This window comes from Alternaria alternata (assembly GCF_001642055.1).
Source record: "Alternaria alternata strain SRC1lrK2f unplaced genomic scaffold CC77scaffold_22, whole genome shotgun sequence".
Taxonomy (NCBI): Eukaryota; Fungi; Ascomycota; class Dothideomycetes; order Pleosporales; family Pleosporaceae; genus Alternaria; species Alternaria alternata.
The window spans coordinates 387,250-404,187 of NW_017306211.1; the positions used below are offsets into that span (position 1 = coordinate 387,250).

At 48.7% G+C, this 16,938-nt stretch overlaps 5 protein-coding genes and 1 non-coding gene across 6 annotated transcripts; 2 read left to right on the forward strand and 4 right to left on the reverse strand.

Moving 5' to 3' along the window:
- Positions 1-695: 695 nt before the first annotated feature.
- CC77DRAFT_944497 (hypothetical protein) lies at positions 696-1,748 on the reverse strand (the record flags this gene model as incomplete). Its single annotated transcript, XM_018534971.1, has 3 exons — positions 696-1,075; positions 1,131-1,395; positions 1,599-1,748. The coding sequence occupies 3 exons, from the start codon at positions 1,746-1,748 to the stop codon at positions 696-698; spliced, it is 795 nt and encodes a 264-aa protein (XP_018381715.1).
- A 227-nt stretch (positions 1,749-1,975) lies between these two features.
- CC77DRAFT_1024178 (hypothetical protein) lies at positions 1,976-4,210 on the forward strand. The gene has a single exon (XM_018525822.1). The coding sequence runs from the start codon at positions 2,291-2,293 to the stop codon at positions 4,151-4,153; it is 1,863 nt and encodes a 620-aa protein (XP_018381716.1). The 5' UTR covers positions 1,976-2,290; the 3' UTR covers positions 4,154-4,210.
- Positions 4,211-4,393: 183 nt separating this feature from the next.
- On the reverse strand, positions 4,394-4,491 carry CC77DRAFT_t89. The gene has a single exon. It is a non-coding gene; the product is annotated as a tRNA-Leu (tRNA).
- A 2,671-nt stretch (positions 4,492-7,162) lies between these two features.
- Positions 7,163-8,812, reverse strand: CC77DRAFT_1065319 (hypothetical protein; the record flags this gene model as incomplete). The annotated part of the gene is made up of 6 exons (XM_018528801.1): positions 7,163-7,342; positions 7,394-7,546; positions 7,605-7,907; positions 7,960-8,258; positions 8,309-8,496; positions 8,544-8,812. 6 exons carry the CDS (start codon positions 8,810-8,812, stop codon positions 7,163-7,165), a joined length of 1,392 nt encoding a protein of 463 aa, XP_018381717.1.
- A 1,123-nt stretch (positions 8,813-9,935) lies between these two features.
- On the forward strand, positions 9,936-12,769 carry CC77DRAFT_1024183 (kinase-like protein). Its single transcript, XM_018525823.1, has 2 exons — positions 9,936-10,954; positions 11,006-12,769. The coding sequence occupies exons 1-2, from the start codon at positions 10,355-10,357 to the stop codon at positions 12,653-12,655; spliced, it is 2,250 nt and encodes a 749-aa protein (XP_018381718.1). The 5' UTR covers positions 9,936-10,354; the 3' UTR covers positions 12,656-12,769.
- Positions 12,768-16,273, reverse strand: CC77DRAFT_971546 (P-loop containing nucleoside triphosphate hydrolase protein). The gene is made up of 9 exons (XM_018535840.1): positions 16,010-16,273; positions 14,586-15,953; positions 14,206-14,509; positions 13,935-14,138; positions 13,856-13,888; positions 13,602-13,805; positions 13,504-13,547; positions 13,130-13,445; positions 12,768-13,069 (listed from the first exon to the last, which is right to left on the reverse strand). Exons 2-9 carry the CDS (start codon positions 15,927-15,929, stop codon positions 12,864-12,866), a joined length of 2,655 nt encoding a protein of 884 aa, XP_018381719.1. The 5' UTR covers positions 15,930-15,953; positions 16,010-16,273; the 3' UTR covers positions 12,768-12,863.
- Positions 16,274-16,938: the final 665 nt, after the last annotated feature.

Consider the following 16,938-nt stretch of genomic DNA (forward strand, 5'->3'; position numbering starts at 1 on the left):
TGCCTTTGGAACCGTGGCAGCCGCTGCCTATGTGGTCGTACGAGCCGTCCGTGGCGCTGTATGAGATGCCGTCCGTGGCGCTGCCTTTGGTGCCGTATAGTGAGCTACCTTTGGAACCGTGGCAGCCACTGCCTATGCTGTCGTACGAGCCGTCCATGGCGCCGTGTGAGTGTAGCAATACTAGGCGTCTCACGCAGACTATGGCACGACCACACAGCATCGGGAGGGCGCAAACAACTCACAAGATCCTTAAGATCCTCGAGATCCTAGTATCCATCGAGATGCCACCATCCATTGGGATTCCACCATTCATTGAGATCCTACCTTCCATCGACATCCCTGCAATCCATCTCTCCTTCGCCCGCGGGTTTCCCTTAAATACACATCGAACCTGCCTATTCTCATATCATGTACGAGACCAAAACAGTTGCTTTGCGTATTCTGGTAGTAGTGAGTACATAGTTATCAATTCAACCTGTTCCTTTGACCTCTTTCACAAATTCAATGCTTGCACTGCGTGAGCTTGTATGGAATGTAATCCATAGGTTGATTCCACAAGCAATGGGTGACTGGTTAAGAATGTAAATTTGGGGTATCTACTCAACTGAACGCCTATGATGCTCGCTCGCTTACTTGCTGCGATATGCCATCCATACGCCGTGCTATGCCTAACTAAACGCCAGCGCTCCCTAGATCTATTCATACGTATTCTCATAAGGATCGGCATCATCGATATCATCATCCTCGCCGTTGTCAAAGTACTGCTCGGCATTATAATCGTCGTCCGATTCCTCCGAGTCCGTACTCGCAGCCGACCAATTATCTTCCTCGTCAACGGCATCAGGTTTATCCTCATCGATTTCCTCGTCTTCTTCGGCATCCTCGTCGTCTGCTTCTTCTTCTGCGCGGGCTTCCGCTTCGTTTGTGCGTTCTTGCTCGGACTTGATTAGGCGCTCGATCTGGGATAGGCCGTTTACTTTTGTGACGCCGAGCGTCCTGCGCTTCTTGGTCGAGGTGGAGTCGGCTCGTGTGCCGTCTAGTGTGGGACGGAGTTCTGCGGGGAAGAGATCGACGACTGTTGTGTGAATGAGCGCTGGATTTCCTTTCTGGCTTTGTTCATTTCAACTCACCGTATGGCCGCGCATCCAACTTTGGTAGTCTCCTCCGCACTTTGAGGTATTTCGCCGAGTATGTCTGGTTTCCGGTGAAGGGGTCGAAGAGCGAGGCTTCGGTGGGTGCAGGCTCGTTGGCTTTTCGCTTCAGCCCGTTCTTCATGCCGTCATTGAGGATGGTGTAGAAGGGGCCTTCGTGGATGCGGTCGCGGACTGCGAGGTGGTGCTTGACCATGCCGAGCTCACTGTCGGTTGGTGGAGGCGCTTGGGGTGGGGGTGCTTCCTGTGCATGGCTTAGTGGGTGAATCAAGGATGCGCTCCTGAGGTGCGTGGTGCTGGTAGACTGCTGCGATGGCGACTGGCGAAGCATGGTGATTGCGACAACATTATGTACAAATGCGCAATGCTACCGAAAGACTGCGGCGATGCGCAAAGCAGCAGCTACAAGGGCGAGAGACATGCGCCGGAAGAAAGGGAGATGCTCACTGGAAAGCGCTCGGCAGGCCCCTTCTGGATGTCGAGGCCAGTCAGATCCCAGTTGAGCTCAGTTCCGGCAATCGTCACGGTTCCTCGTGCGGGATTGAAGGCACCGCGCGCGCCTCCGCGTCCACCTCCTCTTCCTCCTCTTCCCGCCATATCTATCTTCTACGGTTGACTGGAGGATTGGTGCACGTCTGGAGAAACGGTCTAAACAGTCGTCAGGTGTCGTCGAATGAGAGATTGGAGAGAGTTGTGGAGTCAGAAATTATTTCGGTACAGCTGGGACCGCGGCCTCTGCTAGCACGACTGAGGCTGAGGGTGGGGCCCCCAAACCGAACTTGTACCCAAAGCCCCGCCACCTCACTACATGAACACCACACTAGTACCCGAAGTCGTTACGACAAAGTTACAAGGACCAGGCCGTCTACAAGCCTAGATAGAGTGATTATCGCTGAGTAGCCACACCATCTCGAAAAGTTCCAAAGTCGAACAACTCCAGTCAGCACTGCGACGCCAGCACCGTGCATCAGGCTACAGGGAACGCGTGCATTCGACCTCTACGCGCAATCACATGAGCGGCCTAGAACCTTCTTACAGTCCTTAGTAACCGCCACGCTCCCAGCCAGGGCTACTATCGAACATCGCCGTTCCAGCTCATCCAAGTTTCGCTTTCAGAGTGTCACATACAAACGTCCAAAATGGCCGCGTCAACTACTACGCTCACCGAACTGTCAGAGCACCTGCAAAAGATCGACCAAGATCCAGCCACTCCACTTGACACAGATCTACTTGAGCGATGCGAGCTCTCCATCAACACGCCAGAGTACCGAAATCAAATATGGAAGGAGACAAGGCCACTCTTTCTTCAGATAGCAGTCTTACTGCCAAAGCTTCAACAAGACCCTGCGCCACTCACTCATTTCATCGTCAAGTTGGCTGAGCCATACCGATTCGACGATATCAAGGACATCGACTTCGAGATTGGCTTGGACCTGCAGGCTACTCCATTCCATAATCTGATCCTCACATTGCTCGAAAAGGCCACCACAAGTAGCACCGATGCCCAAACACTTGCGAACCGGCCAGCAGTCATGTTGGCCATTGTTCGTCTGTGGCTTTGCACCCATGATGCGGGAGTTGCAAACCAGGCCGAAGATCTTCTTACCTCACTGCTGAAAGTGTCGAAAAACGAACCCGTGTCAATAGATGGCAAGTCTTCGTTGCATACATACGGCACTGGTCCAATTTGGAGGCGCCTGTTGAGTGATCGAGACATCAGTTCGCTGTACTACCATTACACATCTCTCAAACAGCTCACATCACCACCTCCTCCACTTTTAAACAAGCGTGATAAGACCATCTCACAAGCTAGGCTGTTGTCGTGGCTACCACGCGTTGCTGCTATGGACTGGAATGCCATAGCATCCACATACGGTCTCGATGTTGAGAAAGAGGCCGGATTAAAGGAAGGCCAGGGTCTGCTCCATTACGCCGCCCTGAAAATGGTGGACACCGAGGACGACATGCTCATGCACATGACCCTACTCCAATTCTACAGCACACTCATCACCACGGTCAAGACAAAGCCACATCTCTCACACTACGACTCAAGTCTCGCTCTCGACTTCTTGAAAGAAGAAGACGTACACAAAGGCATCGTCGACTTCCATACCTCCGAGAACCCCAGTCTCGACCATTCTTTCTTAAGCAGCCGGACAGCACAATACATCAGCGATTACGCATCGCACTACCCCGAGAACTTTGAGAAAAGCGAGGAGATGCCCGTCATTAGAAACTACGTCCACCGCAACATCCGCAAGTGCGAAGCCAGCAACCTCAACATCATTGCCTCAATGCCCCGCTCAACACTCATACCGCGCCGCGCTTCAGGTCTAGCCTGGGACGACTGCGTCATCACCGACATGCCCATCACACGCACAAATCCAGACGCGCTGAAAACCCTCGCTGCCATCTTCCACGGGCCGCCGAAAGAAGAAATCACCTTCCCGCAAACTGAAGCTATAGGTGGGGACACGAAGCGCACGGAGACGGAAGCAGCGTATGCGAGGATACTCACTGCGCTCTTCTACAGCAAGAAACCCAATATGTTTGCTGATATAACAAATCACATGGAGACTATTGCTATGCAGGAGAACGCGCTGGCGGCTCTAACACTTGTCGGCGCTCTCATCACGTCATCTTGGTCTACCGCTGCTCTCCCTGATATCCCTTCAACAGACCCAACCTATGCTCGTCTAAACGCCTTTCCCAAATTCGGTGTCGACGTCATCTTGGACCCTACGATAAGCGGGGGTGTCCTTCCTTCACTGCTTAAGCCAGCAACGACTTTTTCGAACCTTGTTGGTGGCAGGGGTGATGCGGAGAATGCGGCGTATATCGTTGCGATGGCTAAGTTTGAGGTGCTGAAGACGCTGGGCAGGAAGTTGGAGGAGGTGGAAGGTAGGCAGGATGTTTTGGCTATGGTGAGGAGGAGGGTAGGCGATGGTGTTTGGGGGGATAGTGGGAATGTGGGGAGTAGGATTGGGACGTTGGAGATGTAGAATTGGGTTGCGTGTACTGTAGGTGCACAAAGCAAATGAATGTCAGACGATAGTCTTCAAGTCTAGTGGTTACATTTGATAAGTTGATGACCTCCAAGACACAAAAAAGAAGTGTGCCAACTCGAAGCGAGGCGTGCTTCTTCCCTTCGCCTCTCTTCCCCACCTTCATGCTCGTTACTGTACGTACTAACGATTGGCAAAAAAAGAACCTGGGGTATCTGACTGAAGCCAGACGAATGCTGATGAGAGTGGGACTCGAACCCACGCCACTTTCGTGACCAGGAATATGTGTTAAGATAACCTTAACCTGGCGCCATAACCAACTCGGCCATCTCACCGAACCATGTGATTGGTTGGTTGCTTGATGAGAAGTTGGGAAGATAAAAATATTATATCGTCAATGAAAATTCTGAAAGCTGTCGAAAATCTGGAAGTGCCGTAAACTGAGATTTGTTGGTGTTGGGCGGAGATGCGGGATGTGATTCGAGAGAAATTTTTAGGTGGGGTAGGTCCACGAAGAAAGGCTAGCGATGGCGAGATGGTGGGGACGGAAGCTATAGCGAGAAGAAATGCAGTCCAAAGTTTCTGTTCTTCAATCAGAAAAGCAGGTTCTTGTTTTCTGAGAATCTTAATGTCGCTGTGCACTTCTTTCTAGCGTATGCTTCAACCGTATCCCTGTTAGTGAACCTAGTGAAGATGGGAAGAACGGCTGCTCGAAGGAATGGAATGCAGATCAAAGACGTGATGGTGATGCGCTTCGAAGCAAAATGCTGGTAAGCCATACGCAAGTTCGGGGAGTGCATCAGTGGAGATGGAAAAGTTCACCCATGATTTCTGCTGACATATTTGAGCATATTGCTCTTCTTTGGATGGGATTTACTGCAGCCAGGCTTAGAACACCGGAAGTGACTTCGTGCTTTAGGTAGCTCATGACCCTAGCGGTGTCGCTCTGGATCTGCGCGTAGGCCGACAGCCTTTGCACATGTAAGATTTGACAGTGATGTCCCGTCTCGTGTTTACGGTGTACATGGGTACCAAGGATGAAGTTGTCAGCTTGATTGCCATATTCTCTGCGATATCAATTACCCACTTCAAGTCGCATGTACGATAGAAAGAGACATCGCAGTAGTCGCACTGGAAAGGCTCGTTGGATGGAATGTCGGCCCTCAATGTAAGGTGTAGCGGAGCGCAGACAATCTGCAGAAACGGAAGGGTCTACAGTGAAATCGGTGTTTCGCTTAGATTGTGTGGTGTTGCTCGAGCCGGTGTCAGTGGCGCGGTCCTTTGAGTGAGGCGCCCAGATGTCTACAGTAAGCAGATGTCTACAGTAAGCGTGCTTCCAGAAATGATAAGGTCTCTTTCGACTGCGGTCGTTGCAGTATATCTTCCGCTTGGAAGCGGAACAGTGAAAGGAACGAGACTGATCCATGGGTTCGACTTGGACTCGGGGTCGAATCTCAAAGGGTGTTATCGGTATTTGGTCTAGCAGTGTCCTGGCTGATTGTGTTCTCAAGTCTTGTAAACTTGACTGGTGCGATGGAATGAGCGAAAATGAATTGGGCACGAAAAGATTTGGTGCAGCATAGCCTGTACTAGTGTGCTCGTTCGCAGGTGAACTCAGAGATGACATGTACGGACGATGGATGGAGGGATTAACGTCATACTCGACGTCGTAGGGCGACACATAAAGTTAAGCCTCTAGATATCTCGATAGTACGATGAAAGCGAGGTCTGGTGTGATTAGGAAAACGGATGGCGAAGACTATACGGCTTTCGCCGACCGCTAAGGGTTGGAGGTGGAGGACAGAGGTGGTGGAATTCAAGACCGGAACTCAGGAATGTGATTGATGTGACAGTTAAGCGTACGCTAAAGCGGAGGACGTCGAATGGATAGCTCGCAAGGTCTCCGGCAGCAGACGCCCAATGGCGTGGGGGTGAGGTATGTAGATTGTTGGGGAGACGCGACTGCGCACGGTTCCGGTCCTGGCGCGTAAGACTTTCGGCAAGTGTCGTCACAGTCGCAACCGGACTTCACACTCCATACACTATCGGTGTACAAGCTGCGACAGCACGAAACATCGCTTTACGAGCAAACGTATCGGAGGTCTTTCTCTACTCACCTGTGGGTTTCGAAACCCATCGCATGAGCGATTTACGGCATGTAGGAGGAAGCTGCGATGTTGCTCAAGAATGTGCTACGTAGGGACGAACAGAACAGTATTTTCCTAGGTATGCCCAAGTCTTGCATCTACTACGCCTTCTGGCTGACATCTACCTAGATTATTCACCAAAAGATACCATTTCTCGAGATCGAAACCGACCAAATGGGATAGAACAGCGCCTTGTATGCATGGCATCAGCACCGCTACCCGTACCATAACGCTACCGAATCGGTCACCGGTTGAGGCCATCGTCAGTACGAACGAACGAGCACAAACTACCACAACCATAGAGGATTGAGATCGATCCAGAGACTTGGATCTGTTAAACGTATCAGCTTTGGAAAGACAGCGATGTCTTACGAGCGGACGTACCATGTTCGCAAGTGCGTCATCGCACTGTGATCTTACCTGGCTTACATCACGATGTCGGGATGCCTGTGTTTCTGCTGCACTTTTACGCGTACTGTGTCCGTGTGCGCGGTGCCCCGGCAGGTTCACAATAGAAAGAAGTCCAGGAAAGTGACGCGCGTAGAGAGACACTACCCGCGTTGCTGCGAAGCAAGGTACAGCTACCGTATGTGGAAGGCATCAACAGATCTTGTTGAAAACCATACTTCGATACAAGGCCATTGTGGCTTGCACTACAACGTTCCGTTGTTGTAACTTGACTAACGCTGTTGCACCTCAAACCTCTTTCAGCCATGCCGCATACCAGAAAACACCTTTTGCGACCAGCGAAGAAAGGAATCATCCGATAGCATTCTAAGGAAAGGCGCATTTTCTTTCGTTGGCATTATTGCGTAGATCCTGCGATAATATAGGGCCACTAACTTGATAGTGAACCCCTTCAAACACTGCTTGATGTCGCTCTTCGCAAACGATTGACTCGGCGCATGTAGATCTGCCAACCTCCGATGGTAGCTGCAAGAGTTAGGGCAGCGATAGCGAAAAGTATCCACATCTTTGGTGATAACCCGAGCTTATCATCTTGCACATCGTAGTTGAGGAAATTCGTTCCTGCAAAAGCCTGCAGGAGTAGTTAGCGGCAATTGTTTGAACAGCTATCGGCTGCACTAACCACGAGAAGGTTCAGAGGCAGAAATATCAGAGTGATGAAAGTAATCGTTCGTATAGCAGCACTGTCGCTTGCTGAGCTTTCTGCTAGCTTTAATGTATGTGCGTTGAGGCCAGACGCTAGGTTGTTATTATCAACCTGCAGTCGAACTTCTTGCTAACCAAGTATAGTGTATCAGCAAAGCGGACAATGTCTCTGATCCCCACTAACTCACAAGGTTTATGAGGGCTTTGATCTTTTTCTCAGAGAGTGAAGCACTCTCCTCACACCCTTCCAGCTGGAAGGTTGGTGTTAGGAGCGCATGCTTTGTATACTCCCACTCCTCGGTATTGATTTGAATCTTCGCATGCAGCATATTGTTTACTTCTTCGAGTCTATGCAGAGTCTTTAGTGACGCTGTAATGTGGGAAATAGCGTTGTATACCTCGTCCAACAAAAATCTGAGCTCTGCAAGTTGTTTCGAACTTTCCCTAGTGATAGAGAAGTCTGTAGTATCGTAGGTCAACGCAAAGTCGTTCTAAAGGAATTAGCTGTATCATCTTTGACCTCGAGCATAGATGAGACCTCACGATTCTCTCAATCCGGTTTCCAACAGTTTCAAGGTATGAACACCAATTCTTTGTGTAGAACATAAGGAGTGAAATGTGTCCATAACTCCATAGCTCTTTCTTTGTCCTTGAGCTGCATGATGTATAGTCGGCCTTCACTCGATCTGCCGACTCTTGGTTTGGGTGTATGACCAAAAAGAGATTGGATTGTGGTCTTTGTCGTATCTTCTGTATTACGATGGTGTGTCGCATTGGCCACGATTCTTGACTTTCGCCTTTTCCGCCTACGCGTTCGGTGTGAACAAGGCAGTAGTTCAGATCTAGTCACTCGTCAGTCGCTACGCGGTGACTAGCCAACAATTCCACGCACCGATAGACTCATCTGGATGAACCATGAACTTCAATGCTCCTCTACCTGCAGAATGTGGCTTTGGTCGTCGACAAAAGCCCAACATAGACTCTACTACGCTACCACCAACGCTATGATAGGATAGTATAAGCTCAAAGGATTCTGCACTCAATCGCACAGGCAGCATAGAGCTCTTGGAGTAAGAAGAACTGTAACTTAGCAAGTTGAATCGCACCAGAAGGTTGACATGACTTACACAATACGTGATGAGTTCCACGCAGTCTGGACCAGATATTTGTGAAGCATCTGCGGGCTGTCGCATTCGGTCCATATGCAATGTTGGCCATCTTCAGAAACTTGTTCCTCATGAAGTACTGTGTGGCGCACTGAATCCTTACCCAAGTCCAGAATGGAAAGGTTTTCTGGGCCAGCAGTAGCGAAGCAGGCACGACGCAACTGAGTCCAGAGGCTGGTTGACTGATTTGCCACCGCTAGCTGATCATTGCTGTGATTCATCAGAGACATTGGGGATCTAAATCTTGTAAGCTGCGCTGAGCATTCCCGGTACGCGCTATCCAGATATGATGGTTTCGAGACGTTTCGTGAGACCCTTACACTAGGCAAGGTGCGAAGCAAAGGTTATATACGAAGCCTGAACCTCAGCAGGCTTAGAGACCTTGAGACAAGGGGTAGAAAACCAGTGAAAACGAGCCTGTTATAGGAACTTCCTTAGAATAGAGGCTTGAGTAGGCAAACGTAAGGCCAGGCACAGCCCCCTCGTGATCTCGGTTATCGTAGTGCGCTAGTAATGTCGGGATTAGTAGTAGTATAGTAACGCATCACTGGTCACAAGCAAATGCCAAGAGGTGAGCTTTCTATCCCTTTCTTGATGCGTCGAATCGAATGAGAAAGGCTATGCGATATATCATGACAATTGGTACACGATGTGTAGCATCGATGGAGTTAAATTTTGTACTACTAACGCGCATGTACAACATGTTATCTAAACTGACGCGTTAAGCAAGTGCGCTTGGGACAACCCTAGACCGACGCAAGTTTCAGCGTCTCTCGATGGACCTACAAGACCACTTAATTTTAAACGTCGGTAACGTGATATGTCAACACTCACTGCAACTCTTCCTGGAAAGAATTAATTTTGATGCTCAAGAACTGTTAGTCTTGGATAGAGTACGTACGTAGGTCACAACTCTGTTCGGGGTATTGAAAACCCATCTATCGTTGATATGCTTCTATCGTAAGTTGGCTATAGTTAGAAACGAATGATGCTACCTACCCGGATGTTGAAGTCTGCAGTGTCTGTCACATTCGAGAACAGACTCCTTAAGAGGCCTTCAAGATGTTCTCTAGAAATGTAATCAGTCTGATCTTTTCCAACGACATTTGGCTGTGGGTTGTCCATAACGTTGATTTGAGGCTTTGCGAATGGTACTGCAGGGAAATGCAATTATAAGTGTTCAGAGTTCGTAGCAAGTCAAGACCTCAGCCGACTGCTGTGATATGGTAGATGGGATCGGATAAGCGAGGCAGATACTGTATGCTTATCTATGACGAAATAGCGGGGTCCGGTGAAGGTGCCAGCCCTTCAAGTTGTTACGGTGGGCGCGGCTGCATATTGTGCAACGACACAGCCCCCACCATCAGCAACACCTCACCAATTCGATTGTCATCACTTAGGCATGGCTTTTGATTTTCATCGCCCTCGGAACGCCAAAAGGCGCAGCTGTGAATCCTACGATGACACAGCCCCATAATTGCCTGAACGCGTAAAAACCGGTCATATCTTGTTACACATGACTTGGTTGATTGTATTTGCCTGGAAACCCAACATTCTGCGAAGTTTGTTATGAATAGGTACTGATTCCGTCCAGATGCTGTGCTACGTGGTAACTTGGAGACGGTTTCCAAAGGCTATCGAACCCTTCATCATAAAACTTGGTTATCGTATACATCTACCTTCATTGTTCACGAGAACTGTCCGAAAATACGTTACAATTCTTTTCGCCTTAACATTTTGCCTTACCAATACTTCTACTCATTCTTTGTAGGATGGCAGAGAACAAATTATTGCAGTTGAAAGGTGCGATGAGCGCAACAATATGGTACAAAGGCAATTCCAATAATAGGTTTACATCACGGCAACGTTTGATTGAGTTCTGGAGAGATCACGATTTTCACGGTTGTTGTCGACTTCAGTATCTGTTTGACTCACTCGTGGGTAACATACTGCCAACAATGATCGATACGATCGAAAAAAACATGATAACAGTCGTTTCTATCCTTCTGTACATAGGTTTCCACGATTGGCCAAGATTTGTTGTGCATTATTTCGACAATGGAAGCTGGAGAGAGAACGATACCAGAACTCATTGGAAAGATAAAGGCCTTCCATTCCAAGAAACCACAGGGCCGGAGTATTTGTCAAAGTCAGAATGGGACGATTTCAAGGAACGTCAGAATAACTTTAAACCTATTATCATAAGGGAGGGCTGTGTGGAGAAGTATGACGTTCCTCGACAGCTACCCTTCGAATGCTTGAAGACTCATCTCAAGCCTTCCAAAGGTGGTCAAGGGAGCGTAGAGACTGTTAAAATCCCCTTGGGCCTTCTTGAAGCGGCTTATGGGCCAAAGGCATACTCTAACAAAGAAGTAAGTACCAGACTTGAAAGCAGGACTGCGATTCCATTGACAGTGGTCTAGGGACACATTGTTGCTTGTAAGACGTTCAAAAGAAGACCTGATTCCGAGACCGAGACGCAGATCTTGAATTTACTGGCGAGCAATCGAAAAAAACATGAGAACATTGCATATCATCTCGCTGGAGCAGATGTCAATGGCAAACTTTATGTACTCTTCGAGAGGGCGCAGTGCGATTTGGCAGACTTTATGGTTGAAGATCGACCTACGAACGCAACGACACACATTTCTTCCTATCTTTGGGAAATGTACTGGCTCACCGATGCTCTAGACTTCGTTCATGAAGGTGCAAGTCGCCATCGGGGCACCAGCGAGGAACAGCTTGCGCTCTGCCACATGGATATCAAGCCCAACAACATCTTGGTATATTCAACGCTTAATCCTGATCAACCTGCCGGAGTTTGGAAATTGGCCGATTTTGGCATCTCCAAGGAGCGAACGCTTCGGCGCGAGAAAGACGGAACAACGATTCGCACAAAGTCGATGCAATATGCTGGACCATTTCAACCGCCAGAAGTGTGCGAGTGCGAACCAGACGGTTCAAGATTCAAGGTTGGCAGGAAGGGTGACATTTGGTCATTGGGTTGCGTGTTGGTTCAGGTTCTAGTCTACGCGCTTGGGGGTCGCAAAGAGGTTTCGAAGCTGAACGATTTGCGCGCCACACATGAAGATGGAGAGAGCGAATTTCGAGACGATTATTTCTACCGCTTCTATCCAGAAAGTAAAAGCGCTTTCCTAGGGAAGGTGAATCCGCACGTGACGAATTGGTTAAAAACCATGCACGCAACTGCAGAACTTCCGCAAGGGGCCAAGGAGAAGTTGAAGATGTTAGTGGAAAGTATGTTAAAGATCCGTGCCAAAAACAGATGGGACGCTTCGAAAGTGCTGGATGAAATACATACCATCATCGGCTTGCTGCCTGAGGATACGGACTCAAACATACTCCAGAATTCATCGGAGCAGGATGAGTCGGGAATGAGTAAAGAAGCCAGCACTGCACCAGCGGAATCCGAAAGCATACGCAGCTTGCCAGACACTCTGGTCCTGGGAAGCTACCACCAGGCTTCAAGCTTCACTTTTGGGGCAGTACACGTGCCAGACAATTTCTATGCTCCCTCCATCGATCCCAATACCTCAAGAAGGCTGAAGGACTGGTGGTGCGGCGAAACCACCCGTGTTCTCACCCTGAGTCAAAACCACCATGAAAAAGCACTTCTAGAAGGTGTCGCCAGAGGAATACTGTCTCTGGAGAACATGCCAGATGTCAGGAACACTTTGAAGATAGTGTCTTGCGATTGCTCTGCACTTCCGAGAAGTTCGTTGTCATCTCGTCAAGTCATAGATGCTATACTTGAGATCGTCAGGCCTGCTCTTCAGGCTACTGTTCCGTCACGACCCGCTCAATACGAGCTTTCTGGAGATAGGAAAACGAATTCTCCCTCAAACCCTCGCCTTGTCATTGTGGTGTCCTGCCTAGATGACGTGGGTAGTCTGGTGAAGGACGTCAAGGAAGCTCTTCAAGATTATACCATGGGTGCGAGTGCACAGCTGGGCCGAAGTATCCGCATTCTGGTTACATATGTGACACGTCAGAGTAACACTGATCAGGTCAGCCATGGAAAGGGCAACCTTGTACAAAGCCTTCTGCTATGAGGAACCGTAATATCATGTATCTATATGATCACAATGTTGTTAGTAGCGAGCTCGCCTCCAAAAGTCGCTCATCCCGAACATGTTCGATCACTAGAGTAAGGAGGAAAAGCACAGGCTCATTTACTTGAGAGACGTACTCCTGGATGTATCCTGACTATATGCTTGTGGAGTGAAAGTACTACTAATCATCGTACAAGTGGTGACTTATTCATATGCCATTCGCTTGGCTTGGATGGTACTGAGGGAAAGTCGGCCTCAAATTTCGCGGTGTTGTTTCCTGGTGGAACACATTGCTGATGTAGTCGTTGAACTCCACCTTGCGCTGCTTTGCTGATTCTAAATCCTCGTCTTCGATCTCTGCAACTGTGCTACTGCCACTTCGTTGGAGCGCAACGCTCTTTGCAATTTCCAGAACTATAAGCACAAGAACAATGGTCAGCAAGACATTGCAATGCATGGTATAAAAGAACTCACCATTCCGAATCTCTCTGCCGTTCCAGAATATCTCGGGACGTTTGGATCCTGTTTCTCCCTTGTCACTCTGCTTTTCCCAAGCTTTCAACTTTTCGAACTCGTCTTCCACGTTCTGCAATGCCCATATCTGTGCTTTACGGCTCACCATCACAGCCTGTGTTATGTCCCCATTGCCATGCCTTCCCCAGTCGTTATTGATTACCTGAAAGAACTTGTTCCATATGGCTTTGAGACAAGCTTCGTTATGGGTGTACCCAATGGGAATTTGGATTCTCGCAACAATTGCTTCGTCGATGAAACCTGGGAGATTCGTTGTCTGATGAATCGAGGTAAGTTTCCATACTTTCCAGCATCTTCCCATATGGAAGGCTTACCAAGAACAAGACTCCAGGAAAATATTCCATTTGTCGAAGAAAGGCTTAGCTAGTTAGCACCCTGAACGAAGTCACCGCATGTTGCTAGGATCACCTACCACAAACGAGGGCGTCACGTGAGTTTCCGTCTGCCCTACGCTGATTGAAGAATGAGTCAGCCTCGTCCAACAGTACAATCGCTCTCCAACGTTCCGCGAGATTGAACCATTCGCTAAGTGCAGCTTCCATCTCTTTGGCATTACTCCCTATATCTGCTGCATTGAGGTGGAGTAAAGGTCTCTTGGCCCATTGTGCAATACATTCTGCGGTAGTCAGTCTACAAGTTGAAGACTTATGCGTACATGAAACTCACCAGCTGTGTATGTCTTACCCGTTCCTGGTGGTCCTATAGACTCTTAGCAAGAGCGGGGAGAGTCCCAAAGGAAGCTTACCGTGGAGCAGAAAGCTTTTTCCTGCCCCCTTCTTGGGAATATCATCCAGTTGGAAAGTGTGTGGAGTTGCAGCATCGTGTTTGAATCGTTCCAAAACGCTTGTAAGACATTCTATATCCTTTCCTGGAAGTTTGAGACGGTCTTTGATGTCGTCTGCGCCAGGGACGTTCGTCACTTCTCGAAGATTACTGATGTCAAAGAGAACTGATCATACGTAAGCGTCTTCATGTACAAAGGAGCAGTCAACGACTGAACGACCGGCACAACTTACGCCATTCCTTCTCTCCAAGAGCGAAGCCAGGAATTCGGCGAGAGAACCTACAAAAATGCTCTTCAAGCTTCGCGGAATCGAAAGCTCTTTGTTCGTCTGCTGGATCGAGATCGCGTAGCTCAGCCCACTTGTCTGGGTAGTCTTCATCTGGCGGAGAGAGATCATTGGACACTTTAACGTCCGTACCATTTTCATCCATGAAGAAAGAGAACGGAGCAAAAACTGTCATTCCCTCTTTATCCGGCTTCGCTTGGTGTTTTACATCGTAGTAGCCCTTTGGGTCTGCAATCACCAGACCGTCGTGCTAAACATAAGTAAGCTTTCAAATTCTCAGACTGTGGAGCGATAAATTCAGGTTAGAATCAAGGCAGCCTGCTTACCCGCTTAGCTGATGTCCCATTCTCTTTGTCACCGAGTGCGAACCCGCTGTGTGACATGTACCTTGATCGCGCTCGTAGAATGTCCCAGTAGGTTTTACCAAGCTCTGTCAATTTTCTCTTGGTCTTCGCATCTGTGTCGATTCCATCTTCATCCCGTGAAGAGAGACTGTCAAGATACTCGCAAGGAAAGACTTCGAGTGAACATATTCTCTTCTCCCCGTTGTATTCTTGGATGACAAAACGATGCTTCACACGGCGCAAGCACGGCGGGTCATAAGCTAAGAGCCAAGTAATGATGTGCCAGGCCTTCTTGATCTTCATGGTCTTTACAACAACGAAACGTGCCCAATGGCCATCAACTTTCGCATAAACGTCAGTACCAGGTGTGTAAAGTAGCCACAGATGTTCCCATCCGGCTTCTTTCTTCTCCTCGTAGCACTGTCGTTCGTTTCGAAGTTCGTCCCATGTATCCCGCTTCAGTCTCATCATCTTGAATACCTTATAAACAACTGATTGGGTTTCGTCCAACTCGGGAGGGCATTTATCGACTTCGATCTCATCTCTGGTAAGCCGAGCTTCTCTCAGTATATCGTCGTAGTAGTGCCATAAAATGCGGAAGGGGTAGTGAATGTAGATCACGCCGAATAAACTTTGGCCTGGATAATAGTCGCAGACTTGATTCAATATGTAGCGAAAACCTTTGTCTTGGATCTTGATGAGGGGATCTCTGACGCTGTGCACGTAGAAATCTTCGTCTATGTTGCTCCAGGTTTCTCCTTGAAGAACCCGCTGTTGGTACTCGACTCCAGTCGCAGGGGATCTCCTCGGAACCACATGGATATCTTCCATGTATTCAATCTTTCGATGAAGCTTCTTCATATTGTTGTCTGCATTCGTGTATTCAAAATGCTCTTCCGCGATTCTGACCTGATCCGGCCGCTTCTCGTCAGACCTCACAAGGCGGACCCTGTAAAGCTCATCAGACGTCCCTTCAAGAACTGAGTCATTTGCTGCTGGATGATCGACTGATTGCTTGACGCTCTTCGAGCTGCCCTTGGGTTGAAATCCAGAAAAGAGGGAGTCAAGCGCGTCAGGCAGTGTGTGTTTGAGCATCAAGATGAAATCATCTCTGCTAGACAGGATAGACTCTTGCTTAACACTCTCAATGGGCTCCTCATTCTTTTCCATGGGCTCCTCGGTCTTCTTCACGGGCTCTTCAGGATTCGTCACCGGGTCCTGCCTGGTCGTTGGCCCCAACGGTTCTCCATTTGCAACAGGTGCATGATCTTGTTCTGGCGGCCTTGGTGTAGGTGCACGACTGACGGATTGGTCTAGGCCATTCATTAGGACGAAGACGGGGTTGAGTTTCTATAAGCAAAGCGGTTAGCGATGAATGTAACAATATAGGTAGACCACCAACATACGCAGTCTTGGAAGTGATAGAGACACAGTATGCTGGACAAGAGTTTGTTGTAAGTTCTGAGATGAGCAACGCAATGTTCACTCCAGTGTTCGAGCAGGCATGCGGAGATCGGGGCATGTTCATAACCATTCGTAGACCGAAGTCCTTCCACGTGGGGGCTGAACTTCCCCCTCGCCACGCGCAGAAGGGCCAAGTTAATTGAGTCCAGCTCGTATGTTCTCACGGATGATTGGATAAGAAATAACTGCTCGGAGTGCTAGGACACATTAACCGTACAATTAGAAGCTATGATCAAGGTGCTAAGAGAAGGCTGATGTTGTGGTGTGGGGGCAAATGAGTCCTCCATATGAGAAATAGGCAAAAAGAAGCGACTGAGCCGTGTATAATGATGAAGTCGCTTTGGAACAAGGCATACACCGACGCCACCAATAACGATAAATGCAGCCTCGATTCGGTCGCAGCCTTGCAACCTTCAAGATCAAATAAACAGCCATCGATAGAAACATCATCGGTACAGCTATTATTAGCACATGCGTAGCCCTTCTTTTAGAATGAGGTTTTGATGTTGCCTGAACATTGCGCGGACACTGGAGGTGTTGTGCGCACGGCTACGTTACCGGTGATCACCAACTTCCCTGGACGATGAGCAGGCGCACATGCCTGTCTCGCCATCTCGCAACAGTTCTGAGTCGAACTTAGTTGATCAAGCGCTTCATAATAACGACGGAGCTGTTGGGGCTTTCGTATGCATCCGTATCCACCGGTGCTGTAGATTGCAAGCATAGACGAGGCTGAACCTGCACACAGTAAGCGTACGTTCGCACGGATCGTCTGCCGATAATAAGATATGCGAATCATCGTTGCACGGGGCACTATGGAGCTCCATGTCATGTTTAATGATTAGCTCAACTAGACTATTACATTAACGTT

Coding starts and splice junctions, on each gene's coding strand:
- CC77DRAFT_1024178 (XM_018525822.1), top strand. CDS start 2,291: ATGGCCGCGTCAACTACTACGCTCACCGAACTGTCAGAGCACCTGCAA.
- CC77DRAFT_1024183 (XM_018525823.1), top strand. CDS start 10,355: ATGGCAGAGAACAAATTATTGCAGTTGAAAGGTGCGATGAGCGCAACA. Junction 10,955..11,005: donor AGGCATACTCTAACAAAGAA/GTAAGTACCAGA, acceptor ACAGTGGTCTAG/GGACACATTGTTGCTTGTAA.
- CC77DRAFT_971546 (XM_018535840.1), bottom strand. CDS start 15,929: ATGAATGGCCTAGACCAATCCGTCAGTCGTGCACCTACACCAAGGCCG. Junction 14,139..14,205: donor TCTTGGAGAGAAGGAATGGC/GTAAGTTGTGCC, acceptor ACGTATGATCAG/TTCTCTTTGACATCAGTAAT. Junction 13,806..13,855: donor GGGTAAGACATACACAGCTG/GTGAGTTTCATG, acceptor TGACTACCGCAG/AATGTATTGCACAATGGGCC.